At 45.4% G+C, this 15,228-nt stretch overlaps 1 protein-coding gene across 10 annotated transcripts in view; it reads right to left on the bottom strand.

The window, feature by feature from the left end:
- Positions 1-15,228, bottom strand: part of gphnb (gephyrin b) — a 133,050-nt gene that overhangs the window by 54,226 nt on the left and 63,596 nt on the right. For all 10 annotated transcript variants that reach the window (XM_079525378.1, XM_079525381.1, XM_079525382.1 and 7 more), the window contains exons 5-8: positions 13,678-13,772; positions 13,278-13,344; positions 3,291-3,563; positions 1,304-1,438 (exon numbers count right to left, since the gene is read on the bottom strand). In XM_079525378.1, coding sequence (XP_079381504.1) covers positions 1,304-1,438; positions 3,291-3,563; positions 13,278-13,344; positions 13,678-13,772 — 570 coding nt within the window. The remainder of the gene's footprint in view (positions 1-1,303; positions 1,439-3,290; positions 3,564-13,277; positions 13,345-13,677; positions 13,773-15,228) is intronic.

Raw genomic sequence — 15,228 nt, 5'->3', positions numbered from 1 at the left:
ATAAAAGAGACAGTAAATACATCTGGCAGCGGTCCTATGAGGAGCCTTTCTCAGTGTAACAAATGGTTCAATTATGTCCGGGGACGTGCCAAACAAACTGGCCCGCCCTGCCAGTATGTAATACTCTACACAGTGACTAGTTGACCAATCAGTAAGCTTTTTATGGAGGGACAAATCTATATTATGTTTTCAATACTCTCCGAGTTTTGCTAGATGCAAGCATTTAACCGTTGCCACGTGCCAACGTTTTCCAGCTTGAAGGATTCGTATCAAAGTGAAGCAGACAAGCAGAACACTTAAAGGGCTTTGTGTGATTTGAGATTTACACAGCAAATGAAATGGAAACATCATCTGACCGATGATGACAATTCCGATTTTTGGATAGTCCTAGACCACCGATGTTTTGATGCATTGACTTGATTGAGGTTTTTGAAAAATGTAACATTCAAAAATAGCTAAAATTCTAAAATTCAATCTACAAGCTCGCAGCGTGTCACAATGTGACGCATTGTGAGATTATACAGGTATATTGGCCTTTTTTACATTTCTGAAGACTTGTGTGAAGACTTGTCAAATAATGGTCGATATATCGGTCTGGTTCTACTCAAAGTCAAAATGACATGATGTCTGACAGAAAGGTGTGAGCCACAGACCAGTCAGACCATCCAGTGTGCGCACACACACACACACACACAATTCCATACAATTCTTGTGGCTTTGCAACACCTACGCCAACACATCACATGCATACGAATACTACAACCCAGAAACTACTTTGCATAGCAGCGACACAGAGGCCCTGGAGGAGACTATCAATCAAGAGTGTGTGTGTGTGTGTGTGTGCACGCGTGCGTGCGTGCTGCGTGCGTGCGTGCGTGCGTGCGTGCGTGCGTGCGTGCGTGCGTGCGTGCGTGCGTGCATATTTGTTTTGCTGACACCTACTCTGCCTTAAGACCAGTTTCAGTGTGTTCAGTTGCGTACACGACAATGTACACACACACACACACACACACACACACACACACACACACATAGAAAAATAAATCACAAAATGGTGACAACCCTGGCGTGTAGACGACGATGATGAGGACGAAGGCTGAGCTGTGAGAGACATAAGCAGTGGGCTGCGGGAGGGAGGGAGGGGGGAGGGGGTGTGTACAGCAGAGCAGACGGGGACATGATTGGGACAGCAGTCTTGACTCTGTGTGTGTGTGCGTGTGTGTGTGTGTGTGTGTGTGTGTGTGTGTGTGTGTGTGTGTGTGTGTGTGTGTGTGTGTGTGTGTGTGTGTGTGTGCATGCTTACTTTGGGGGTGGGACAGGAGGCTGTGGACAGGCGGGAGGTGGCCTGGGCGCGAGGCGACTCTGAGGGAGTGGTACTGAGGGAGGCTGTGTCCCTGGGAAGCACCTGCACGCCCCGCGAGATGATGGAGTCTGGGATCTGAGAGTGTGCACACGCACACGCACACGCACACGCACACACACACACACACACACACACACACACACACACACACACACACACACACACACACACAAAAGGGAGGGAAGGAAGACAGATTGCATAATATGTAGAACAATAGAAGATGTTGAATATTGCTTTTCAAAGTATAGTTTCAAAGAAACTATATTAAGACAGAGGAGCAGGTAAAAAAAAAAGAAAAGAAAAAAAGTAAAAGCAAAAGCAAAAAATAAACAACAGCTAAAAACAATGAAAATTATGAGGCTAGAAAAGGGGAGATCTTAAGATAATATGTGCCATACAGCATAAACTGCAGCGTATGCAGCAAATTGACCCATAACCCTCCATTTGGATCATTATGCTCTCGGAGTTAGTAACGGTCCATTTAGAACCCACTTAAGGAATCGTGGGGGTCCCTGGACCCTCCTTTGAGAACCGCTGTCCTAAAGGGTCTTGTGCTGCCCCATTACACATTCATTTAGGACATTCAATTGGACATATGAGGTTTCCAACCGACAGAGACGACTATATTCTGATAGTAATCATTGCTATAGAGTGTTTGTTCAGTAACAGAGGTATCCCTGTCTCTCCAGCTCTAAACAGAAAATACATTGTCAGGTAGGTGACAAACTTTCAGCCAATCATGGGGAGAGTTCCAGTTCCAATTGTGTCTGCTCATTTATCTGTGTCATCATTTACAATTCCACTTGTTTAATCTGTATCCTGCGTTCTCTGTCCTGATTGGAAAAAAATTTATATCCCAGTTTCAGTTTCTGAAAATGCATTTTCTGTTTAATAAATGGAGAGACATGGAGACTCCTGGTACTGAACAAACAATGAGTATCACAATATAGAGCTTTTTAACACTTATTTTAATCAAAGAAAATCACATACTGTACACTACACACAAAAACTTTGACGTTTCTTTTTTTTGGGGGGGTATGATGAAAGTGAATCCAATGACAGATGAATGATGAATGAAGACCCGATGGAGACGGATGAGAGGTGTGCAGTCTTACCACTCTGTGTTATTGGACAATGAGATGTGATACTACTTTAACAACCAAGACACAAAGCAGAGTAGCCGTCTGGAGACAGGCTGGGATGGGATGTCAGATGACAACACATGATGTCACATTATGCCTACACAAATAAAGACAGAGTTATGTGAATGAATGTGAGAACGAACAACAAAACCAAAACAGCTTGCAGCAGTGGAGGAAATTAAGATTTTAAACTAAAGTGATTCTGTATTTCTTCTATCTCCGCTCAACTTTTCCCATCTCTTCTCCTATATTATGCACCCCCGTTCCCATCGCCTCTTTCCCTAAAAAGCCCTATGCACAATTGCACATATGCCATATTTGGAAATAACTCTTCTTACTTCCGGGCCTCTTTCAACTTCCTTGGTTCCTCGGTGTTAACGATTAATGCTAATTAAGGCTCTGTTGCATTCTGATCAAACAGAGTCAGGGTGCTGCAATTGTGCATGTTGGCTCACTGGAAACACTCATCGACACCAGTGGGTCTCAAAATGTCCTTGAGTGGGTTCCAAATGGCCCCGTCCGGACTACGGGTGTATAACTCTGAGAGTGTACAAATGGTGTTCCATTTGTACACTCTCAGAGCTATAGGGGTCGTTGAAATTAAAAGGTTTGAGAACCTCTGTACATTAAATGGAACAGAGTCTTAATTAGTGTCATCGGTAACACCTGTGAAGGAAGTCTGAAGAGGCCCGGAAGACAAGAACAGTAGGAAGAGCTATTTCCCCAAAATGGCCTACATGTGCATTATAGAGCCTAATTGCTCCTCCGACGCCGGCCCACTGTACCTTGGCGGCGATGGAGGCGGCGGTGATGTGGGAGGACGAGGAGTCCTCGGTGGAGGCCACGCCGCTGTCCTTCTTCTCCTCGTCGTCCTCCTCGCACTGCACGCCCTTGTCCTCCGTCTGGCGCCGCGGCGAGCCTCCGGGCGGCGGCGACAGCGGGGGTGGCGGCGAGGGCAGGTCCTCCAGATCGTCCGCCGCCTCCTTGACCTTGACAATGGCGTCCCGCAGCAGGTCAATGGCGTGCGGCAATGCAGGCAGGATGAACTGGAAGCACTCCTGGAGGAGAGGAGAGATTGCAAATGACAACATTGTGAGTTGTTGAGGACAATAGAGTCCCAAAGTACACAAGTAAGTACTACAAAGGAACTAGGATGGCAACCTAGCATCTCCCTATATAACACGTCTGTCTGTCTGTCTGTCTGTTACTGCTATAGCATTACCATACCACCACTATTACAGTATTAAAACTACCTCACACGCGTTTATGTTGTTAACAGAACTAACTGCTGCTACTATAGAACTGCTATCAATGGCAACTACCACTACAACTACTGTAACATTGGCACGCCATTATTATTGCGACCGTAGGTCGCAGATTACTGTGAAAACAGTACACACTCCATATATGGCCAGACCTCATCAAACCGTGTACACTCAAGACACTGCCCCCACTGACACCCTTAGATCCCCATATATGGAGCTGACCTGTTCTGACATTCCATATGTTGATCTGACCTCATCAAACCCTGTACACTCAAGGCACACTCCATATATGGCCTGTAGAGAATTCATTCCATATGTTGATCTGACGCCACATGCCAAAGCGCCAGCGCTCGCCCAGCAGTGTGTCATCACCCAGGCAGATGCGTGTACGCCCTAGAGGGCGATGGCGCTTCTCGCAAACAGGGCGTCAGTCAAACTGGTTATAATACCGCTGCTACCACTACAGTACTACTAGTGCTGTTGCTAACACTGCAACTTGTATCACTGCTGCTATAACTACTAATACAACTTTTCACCGGTACTACATTTTTAGAAACAACCATATTTCTGAACGGGCAAATCATTTCTTTGCTCACAGCACAGAAAACCACTCCTGCATAACTTTACCAAATGCTGTTGCTGAATATACAATGGGTGTTTAATGGTCTTTTTTAATTTTTAAATTTTTTGCTACAACTCCTACATATATTTTGTCCAAACCTCACGCAAGTGGAAGACTGACCCTATTCGCTGATGATAAGCTGTGTTGTTGTAGTTCTGAGCTGGGTGGTTAAGGGGTTAAGAGCATCGCATTGGTCTTATTGGTTTTGGAACTGGGTCAAGTGCTCTTAATGGTTTGTTTTAGCCTGTAGTTTGGTGCCAGATGGATGGGGCTGGCACATACAATGAGTGCCAGAAGGTTTATGTAAAAAAAAAAAAATCCAACTGATATCCTCGTTATGTCTGACAACTTATCTGACACTATGTGAAATATTCAATGAAGCACTTGAACCCTAGTCATCCTTATTCCCGGGCGAAACATTTGCCAAAAATAGCCTAGTTGCCACTTTTTGAGCAAGAAACTGACCTCCTACAGTACCTTCTAATTCAATGCAAGTTGTTCTGGCAAACAGTGCCCGCCCATCTGGGAGTCTGAGTGGATGTAGCAGAGTAGCCCTGCCTGGAGCCCAGAAGCCTATCTCCTTTGATCATGAGGGGGGGGGGGGGGGGGGGGGGGGGGGGAATATATTATTTTGGTATATGTTAGTGGGTAGGTTTCCTATGTGGGAGGCCCCCGGTTTGAATTAATGTGATTACATGTATGTAGACTATAGACAAGGTGCTATTATTTTTAGATTTACAGTAAGTAGAGAATGCACATTCACTCTGGTAATCAGGTATAGCAAAAAGAAGATCAGCGTGAAAAATAATAGACTGCACACCGTTAGTATTGCCGTGTTTATCACAAGATCAATAGTGGGATCAGGATCTTCATCAGAATCAGCTCGTATTTTTAGCCCAGCAAGCAGCAGGACTCTAGATGTCAGTCGGTCGGTCGGTCCATCCGTCAGTATCAAGCTAAATATCTAAACAAACTACTGGTTGGATTGCCATGTAATTTGCTGTGTGTCTTCACATTCTTTAGAGGTTTATTCTGCTCTTTTGGTGACCCCATGGCCTTTCGTGTAGTGCCACCCTTAGGCCAAAATCTGAATTTGCAAAAGATATCTGAAAAACGAATGGTTGGATTGCCATGAAACTTGCTGAGCACATTCTGGGCGGAACGGTTTGCTCTACCCTCAGGGCAAAATGTCCATTTTGTACACAATAATATCTCATAATCTAACATCCAGATTGCAGGATAAACCACACTAGTTTTGGTAACGCTGTGGCTTCAGCGATATCCTCCTTACACCCACATTTCCACTTGTTTTCAGTTTTATAGCTTTTTATTTATGGTACTTTATTGTAGGATTTATGACTATGGATTGCAACACCGGTCGGTTCAAACCACTTTGCCGTGATTGGATGTAAATTGCATGTTGCTTACTAGCACAGCTTTTAAACTTTTAAGGCTACTACACACTGCAAGATATTTGCCACAATTATGCTGCAACCTTTTTTGGTGCACGCCGACAAATCCCCCGACACAAGATTGGGCTTCACTCGCCATGGTTTTGCTCGGTCTGTGTGAAAAGTACTGGTAGAAGATCCGACTGCGATTGTAGTGCTCGGCAACGCCACCCCGAGCTTTTCTAGTTATCTGGCAGGTTTGATATTTGGCTTTGTTGCTGACTGAAAATCACATTGTATGAATAGGGGTTGTTGCAATCACTACCCCGAGCAGATCCGTGCTACAGCCAATGAGAGCGTAGGACAGCTCAATATAGACCTTTAAACATTTGGAACACGTACGTTGTGCACCCTGTTGCAGACAGGGTTTTATTTTTTAAGGGGTTGCAGGTATGAGGAGACCTTTGTCTCGTTCTGTAGGCTTATGGAGTAGGCCTACACAATATGCGTGTGTGTGTGTGCGTGTGTGTGTGTGTGTGTGTGTGTGTGTGTGTGTGTGTGTGTGTGTGTGTGTGTGTGTGTGTGTGTGTGTGTGTGTGTGTGTGTGTGTGTGCCACTTGGTGGTCTGTTTGAGGTGTCGTATATTCATTGTTGATGACTCAAGGACATCAGTACATTACGGTTCTGAGGCTCATCTTCCCTGTGACACTATGGAAATTACACTTTTGGGCTGACCGTAGGGAACTAAGGGGTCTACTAACCTAGGGGTCTTCTAGTGCCTTTAACCAGAATGCTTTACAATGTGCCTGACATTCACCCATTCACATACAGTTGGAGGCCATCGATATTGTCCTTATCTTTTTGCTGAGGTTTGCGTGATCTGCGCAAAAGGACAGTTTGGTGTTTTAAACATTATGTTATAATTTAGCTATTGAAAAATAGCAGATCTACAAGCTCATAGCACGCCACCGAGTGGCGCGCTACGAGCTTGTAGGTCTGCTATTTTTGAAAAATCGTGAAAATATTTATTTCAGAAAACTGGTGGATTTAGAAGGATTTTTTTAAATTTTGAGGTCAGGCCTAAATGGGTCAAATGATAAGGGACAATATCGGTGGCACCCAACTGTAAACATGGCAGAGGCAGCCATTCATGCAAGGCACCAGTCTGCACAGACTTGCTCCGTGTCGTTGATAAGTGCTAGGAGGAGTGACACAGGGACTTGCTCCGTGTCGTTGATAAGTGCTAGGAGGAGTGACACAGGGACTTGCTCCGTGTCGTTGATAAGTGCTAGGAGGAGTGACACAGGGACTAATCTCGCAAGTAGACTGTTGTCTCTCACATTTTGCAAATACTTCTGTCCTACAGTCTGCATCTATAAATGATCAAATGACCAAAAAAATAATTACAAAGAAGAAAAACAACAAAAAAAGTGTTGTAACCTGACATTTATTTCTTCTTTCTAATTCTCTGTTCGGCCCAAAGAATTGTGTTTGTTGTCATGATTTGTCACAACTCGAGTTGGCTTTGTACGAGGCTTAAAAGGTCTTTAAATAAATACTTTTTGAAAAGTCTATGAGGAAAATGAACGGGGGCCCTGGTAGGGGGCGGGACTGCGACGCTATATAGCTATTGCTGCTTAGCAGAAATGGAAATTCATAAATATATTAAAATGTAAAGATATTTGAAAAGTTGTTCCAGAGTAGACTCTATATATAGCAGCATTCGGAACTGGCTACCCGAGACTATATGCAGGGACCCACCCTGCTCTACTTCTAAAGGACACACGCACGCTGGGAGGACACGGTTAAGGTAATGAAAAGTGGTCATTTGACTGACCATGATTGAATTCACACCGACAACATTCTCAGCCTAAAATCCATCTCATTTCACCACTGCACCGTGGGTACTCCGTCCTTCTGTGTTCCGGAAAATACAAAAAGTCACCACGTCTCAACCTCATGTGCCACGCCACTGACTAGGCCTTGCGCTGCTTCGCCTTTTTAAACTTGGGTGAGAAACCAGGGAAACTTTGGCTATGCATTCAGTCATTAACTGGTAGAAACACCAGGATGCCTGTTACACTTAATTTAATGATTGAAGAGAAGAAGAGAGAGTGAGAACAACCCCCAGGTACATTATAGTGACTCCCTTTGGCCAAGTGTACGAGCGAGCACTCTCTCTCTCTCCCCGTGTCTCTCTGTGTCAGTATGCCTGTGGGCTCCTCAGCTCTACTAAACGTTCCATTCTCCTCACTCCAGAGACAAGCACTAATCTGTGAAATTATTTATCTTCCTGTGTATTTTAAGCATTGAAAGGATGCATTATTAATGCATCCCGCATGCCTTACAGTGTTAGGAGCTGGCTAGAAAGAGAGGGAGAGTATGTGCTTTGCATTCCATCCCATTTCAGGGTAGATGCACATTGCAGACCTGACAGAATATGACAGAAGTAACTGTGGTTCCACCGTTTCAAAATCCCATGGATCCACTGTATGGGACACGCACGCGTGTGTGTGTGCACGTGCGTACACACACACACGCACACACACACACACACACTGTAAATTATATGTATTGCATTGAAATCATTTTTACCAGCTGCTGTGTAAGCACAGCTGGCTTTCACGCCCACTTGCTGTAGTTGAGACCTATGTTTCTCATGGCTGTACTGACAACCTATTGTCCTGATTGGCTGCCTCGTCTCTAGGCAACCACACACTTTTTGCCTCTAGCCGCCCTCTCAGCCATGGGATATTAAGGCAGCAGCTGGTAATGAATTGATGTCATCAATTCTTTTTTTTAGCACTCCTCCTAGCACTTTCATTATTTTTCTACGTATCTTTCCTTTTGTACTGTTTTTTTTACTGTGCTAAATAAATAAATCAAATCAAGCTCTATCGACTGAGTTACCCGGACACAAAACATACTAAAATCGTTCAGTTGCATTCAGTTGTCCCTAGACAAAAGGTCATAACGTATATTATTAAATATTATAAATTAAGTTCCTATTTATCGGTATCACAATGAAAATGCAGGTAAAGGTTTTAAAGAAAAATACCATGACATGTTTTACATAAAATGTTTGTTTTTTGCCAATTATTTGGGGGCCCAACCGCAATACCCTCACGGCCCTCAGCGGTCCCCGGCCCACAACACTGCTCTCAAGCCACATATTGCAAATTCCATTCATCACAGTAGGTTAATCACTGTTCCACAAACTGTTTATTGGCTTGCTTTACTGTGGGTGCATTGGTATAAGTATGTGCATGCATAACCTCGTTCAATCCCCATATCCACGCTATTAAACCACTAACTGGATTACTTTTCACAGTCATTAGGCTTCTGTTTTGCAATTATGTGTAAATTTTATCTATATTTAGTTAGCTAGATTTTCAGCAGCCTTCAAATCTAGTCCTATGTTGCGCTAATCAGAGCAATGGTCACCGAGTTACAGTATGACCATCTGAAGTGTTGAACGCAGTAGTACTAACACTGCTGCAGCGCCCCGTTGAACACAGCAGTAACACTGCTGCAGCACCCCGTTGAACACAGCAGTAACACTGCTGCAGCCCCCCGTTGAACGCAGCAGTAACACTGCTGCAGCCCCCCGTTGAACACAGCAGTAACACTGCTGCAGCACCCCGTTGAACACAGCAGTAACACTGCTGCAGCCCCCCGTTGAACGCAGCAGTAACACTGCTGCAGCCCCCCGTTGAACACAGCAGTAACACTGCTGCAGCCCCCCGTTGAACGCAGCAGTAACACTGCTGCAGCCCCCCGTTGAACGCAGCAGTAACACTGCTGCAGCCCCCCGTTGAACACAGCAGTAACACTGCTGCAGCGCCCCGTTGAACGCAGCAGTAACACTGCTGCAGCGCCCCGTTGAACACAGCAGTAACACTGCTGCAGCGCCCCGTTGAACACAGCAGTAACACTGCTGCAGCGCCCCGTTGAACACAGCAGTAACACTGCTGCAGCGCCCCGTTGAACACAGCAGTAACACTGCTGCAGCGCCCCGTTGAACGCAGCAGTAACACTGCTGCAGCCCCCCGTTGAACGCAGCAGTAACACTGCTGCAGCACCCCATGTCTTTGAACACAGCAGTAACACTGCTGCAGCGCCCCATGTCTTTGAACACAGCAGTAACACTGCTGCAGCGCCCCATGTCTTTGAACACAGCAGTAACACTGCTGCAGCGCCCCATGTCTTTGAACACAGCAGTAACACTGCTGCAGCGCCCCATGTCTTTGAACACAGCAGTAACACTGCTGCAGCGCCCCATGTCTTTGAACACAGCAGTAACACTGCTGCAGCGCCCCGTTGAACACAGCAGTAAGACTGCTGCAGCACTCCATGTCTTTGAACACAGCAGTAACACTGCTGCAGCGCCCCGTTGAACACAGCAGTAAGACTGCTGCAGCACTCCATGTCTTTGAACACAGCAGTAACACTGCTGCAGCACCCCGTTGAACACAGCAGTAAGACTGCTGCAGCGCCCCGTTGAACACAGCAGTAAGACTGCTGCAGCGCCCCATGTCTTTGAACACAGCAGTAACACTGCTGCAGCGCCCCATGTCTTTGCTAGGGGCAGCGGTGGCCGAACGGTTTGCGGAGCGGTCTTGTTATCGGAAGGTCGCCAGTTCGTATCCCCGGACCGGCACGTTCAAATTACCACCGCTGAAGTGCCCTTGAGCAAGGCATTGAACCCCTACCATGAAATGTTCTATGAGCAGGGTCTGGCTGTAAACAAGTTTGTCGAGCTTAGTCCATTCACCCTGGGTAAACAAAGAACTTTGCTTTGCTTTGCTAGTTAGTTTTTGGGGTGTCACCATTCTCATGGCACACCCCTGAACAGTGTATGTGCCAAGTTTGGTGCGGATCGGAGTAACGGTGCTCCTCGACAACATGATGTTGCCCCTGGGCCGGGGTCCCAGGCAGCAATAAACTGGGTTGAACAACAAGGCCCTTAGGGGCCCCTGACATAGGTGGCTTGTATAAACGTGGCCCCTGGTTTGGGTGTTGTCATCATGGCAGACCCCTGAACGTGTGGAGAGTGGAGAGGTGTATGATGTATAGAGCCTGGAGACATTCTTTCATATTCAGGTGTTTTAATCAGTGGTGGGGAATTATTTATATTTGTTTTAGGTGCGTCGGGCGTATATTCCTCTCTCCCGGGGCTAGCTGTTCTCATTAAAAAGTGGTTTTAGAGGATACATTTCCCTTTCTCTCGCTTTTACTACCAGTCAGAGCCATGGAATGAGCAGATCTCTCAGTCGAACTTGAGAAATGATCTCTGCAATGTAATTTCAAATCCATCCATAGCAGTACAAAGTAGAGAGAGAGAGAGAGAGAGAGAGAGAGAGAGAGAGAGAGAGAGAGAGACAGACAGACAGACAGACAGACAGACAGACAGACAGACAGACAGACAGACAGACAGACAGACAGACAGACAGACAGACAGACAGACAGACAACTGCAGAGCAGAGAGCAGAAACAGGCTGATGGACGTGTGGCTGGGTGAGATGCTCAGCGTTACGTTAACTCGGAGAGTGTACAAATGTAACCAGATGGGTTTTACTGTGCAGTACAGAGGGTTTCCTGAAGTTCCTGAGGGTTTACTGAAGTTCCGCATGCCTTTATGATAGGCGATCAATGTAATGAAAGTGTGTATGGGGTTTGTTTCGTTAACTTTGACTTGAGGTTGTTAAAAGTGTGTGACACTAATATGGCAACGGAAGGGGGGTGGGGGGAGGGTTTCGGTTAGACGTGGTGTAATTGATGGCAAGAAATGCTAAGATCGATCAGGAGGAGCGCGTGCCTAACGAGGCAGGCAGATGTGCCGGGCAGCACTGGCAGGGAGAGAGAGAGAAAGAGACAGATGGAGATAGATGTACGCATACTGTACACACCCATGAGCACGTTCCAGTGCACGCGCACGCACGCACGCACGCACGCACGCACGCACGCACGCACGCACGCACGCAACGCACACAACGCACACAACGCACACACACACACGCACACACACACACACACACACGGGTCCATCCAAGACCCTAAAGTCAATATGACCCTGAGGCACAACGTTCATATATGTACAGCGCGAGGAGCAGTGAGGGATCGTTCTGTATCCCACAATGCATCTCTCACACCAACGACAGAACCAAAGTCATACATAAAACATGCAGCGAAGCTTTTAACACCCGAAGACAAAGAAAACAAAATGACCAGCTGCTCACAGAGAAAATCCTGCTACAAAATATTTAAAGTATCAGCAGTGTCTCCTGGATCAAGTGGGAAGGAATCAAAAGAAAAACAGATGGTCCGGGCACTCAAATGTTAACAGAACCCTAATGAAGACCAGTGTTTAGGTCCAAACAAGTTGTCGTTTTAATAATAAAGGACGTTTACTCCTCTTTTAATTTTTGAGGGCCCAGATCATGTGTTCTTCTTATAGGTGTAATACCTGGTCATCTGACAGTTTAAAATCTAAACCAGGGGTTCCCAAATCTTTTCAGCTTCTTGAGACCCAAAAGATACATTTGGTCTTTATCTGGAACCCAAATATCTATATAGATAGATTTTCTGGACTTTTTTTTTTTTTTTTTTAATGTTATTTATTTATATATTTTTCAGCATTTAATTTTTACAACATATGACATAAATATGGGTCCGCGACCCTGTCTTTAGGATAGTCTGATCTAAACTATGAAGCGATCCATTCAGTGCTTACCAGGTTGAATTTGAAAAACCTAAAGACCAGTTTTTAACCACGAGAACGCTAGCACTTCTACTTTGGGCATTGGCAATAAGGCAAACATCCGGCGGAAATAACATGCCTACAAGCTCACGTTGGAACTCGTTGTATAAGCTTGTGGATCTGCTATTTTCAGCCTTGTTTGAGGGGGAAGTGATAAGCTATGTGATAAGGTATGTGCTGTAATCGTGTTCACGTACAGTAGGAAAACCTTGCTTGTGCAAAGCTGCATTACAACAGAGAAAATACCAGATGTACAAGCTCACAATGATTGTGAGCTTGCGGATGCTCAATTTTTCCTTCTTTTACCTTTTGTATTTTTGAGGGGCGATAGTGTTTTGGCTACATTTAGCTGCTACAGCCACATCCGGGATAACATCCGGTCCGTCTGTAAAAGTGCTCCGCTACTATAAATCGCTATGATTTAATGGATTAAATAACCCCGGGCAATCGGAGTGTTAAATGCCATTGACAATGAATGGACAATTTTGAGTGTTTGTGTAAACACAAACATTGTGCAAATTCTGATAAGCCGGAATGAGATGATGAGATTGTCTTCAATGTTTGTGTTTATACACTTTTGTCTTCAATGTTTGTGTTCACACAAACTCTCAAACCTGGACATATAGGGGCTAGCGCCCCTCAAAGATATTAGACTACCGTATACCTCCAAAGAGACCCCCGCTATGAGTCATGGGCAGTGCTGCATTACAACATGTGGAACAGGTCTGTCTTACCTGGGAGCCTTTCTTGCTTCCTGGTAAATTTATGATGAGTGTTTTTCCTCGGATGCCACACACAGGTCTGTAAGACACGCGCACACGCACACGCACACACACACACACACACACACACACACACACACACACACACACACACACACACAGTTAAATTAAAGCAGAGCAGGATCGTGAAATGTGTGTGCGTGCATGCGTCTATGTGTGTGTGTACGCACGTGTGTGTGTGTGTGCGTGCATTTGTTTGCACACATTTGTTTGCGCGTGTGTGGGTGTGTGAGTGTGTGCACGTGTGTGTGTGTGTTTTGTGTGTGTGTGTGTGTGTGTGTGTGTGTGTGTGTGTGTGTGTGTGTGTGTGTGTGTGTGTGTGTGCGTGCATGCATCTTAGCGTGTGACTGACCTGGAGAGCATGCCCAGCGGTGTGACATTGAGGGATCCCATCAGCATGGCCAGAGACATCCCTGGAGCCTCACGCTCTATCACCTCTTTAGTGGCCTATAGGGTGGGGGAGGAGGGGGAGGAGGGGGAGGAGGGGGAGGAGGAGGGGGAGGAGGGGGGAGGTGGGGGAGGAGGGGGAGGAGGGGAGAGGAGGGGGGAGAGGAGGGGAGAGGAGGGGAGAGGAGGGGGGAGAGGAGGGGAGAGGAGGGGAGAGGAGGGGGGAGAGGAGGGGAGAGGAGGGGGGAGGAGGGGGGAGAGGAGACATAGAAAGAGAGAGCTGAAACATAGTGAAAGACAAACATTTGTGACCAGGTCTAGCAAAATGGTCCTCATCTCGCCTATAATGAAAAGGCAGAAAATATAAAATAAACTTGATTTTTTTTTTTTTGTGATTTTCGTTTTTTTTTCATATCAACACAGCTTGAATGTTGAAGAAGGTTTTCATTCCAACAGATTATTGATTTGGGCAAATTAAATGTATACATTTATAAGTCAAAGTAGGCTAGCCAGCTCTAGGTGTTGAAATGTTGTGAACATTCAAAGGGGATTTTCTCAGCTTTGGGTAAAACGGCACAATCATTTTAAAATGGTCATATCTCCTTCAAATATTTTTCTATGCCGGCCTTTCCCAAGAGGGCCCCCAAATAATTGAGTTTAACGTTGTTTAATACAATCAGGTCTGACTTTTCTGTTTGGATGTATGGGCTGTCAAGGCCAGTAAGTAGTTTTTTGTCACTCAGTATAGGCGCTCCCACTTCCCGCATATACTTCCGGGTATATGATGATGATGTCACGCATATCCATAGTAATTTCCCGACTTTATTATTATACTAGTCCTTACCTGTTCTGAATATATGAACAGCAAATGATGTTCGCCAGATGGGGCAGTAGAGAGTACTCTCTACTGCCCAATCTGGCGGAGTCAGGTTAATATAAGGAAGTGTAGGCTACAGACTGACAGACAGAATGACTGACAGACATTTTTCGGTGCTTTTACAGATAGATATATAAACTACTGGTTAGCTGTGGCGTCATGTGAGAGTCAATACATCATCATCATGCATCATGATCATACTGTACTTAGTGAGCTGCCAGTTGCCTCTAGTTGTATTATTATTTGGAATCTTCCTTTTTTTCCTGCTCTGCTCCTATGATTATCAATTTTTGAGTGGTGTAAACCACTCCTACAACTGGCTTTGTTAGTTTACACAAAGTCTGTCTGTTCGTACCAAAAAATGAGCATGGTTGCTATGGTCACCCAGTTCACACGGGTGTGATTTAATTACGTCAGACCACAGCTGATCATTCTATATAAGACCTTACACCACTCAGTTCACACAGGTGTAATTTTTGAACTGCAATCCGTGGGAGCTTGTGTGGAAAATTATTCCCCATACCATTTTACACCTGAAAACGTGTGATGTGATAAAGATGGAGATGCAATTAATTAGCTCCTCTTTGATAGACAACCACCTAACAATATCAAAAGTAGTGAAAATCTGGCTTCAGTGAT

The sequence above is a fragment of the Electrona antarctica genome, assembly GCF_951216825.1.
Source record: "Electrona antarctica genome assembly, chromosome: 17".
Classification (NCBI taxonomy): Eukaryota; Metazoa; Chordata; class Actinopteri; order Myctophiformes; family Myctophidae; genus Electrona; species Electrona antarctica.
The sequence above is the reverse complement of the archived record's forward strand: the minus strand, read 5'-3'. Positions and strand labels throughout refer to the sequence as shown.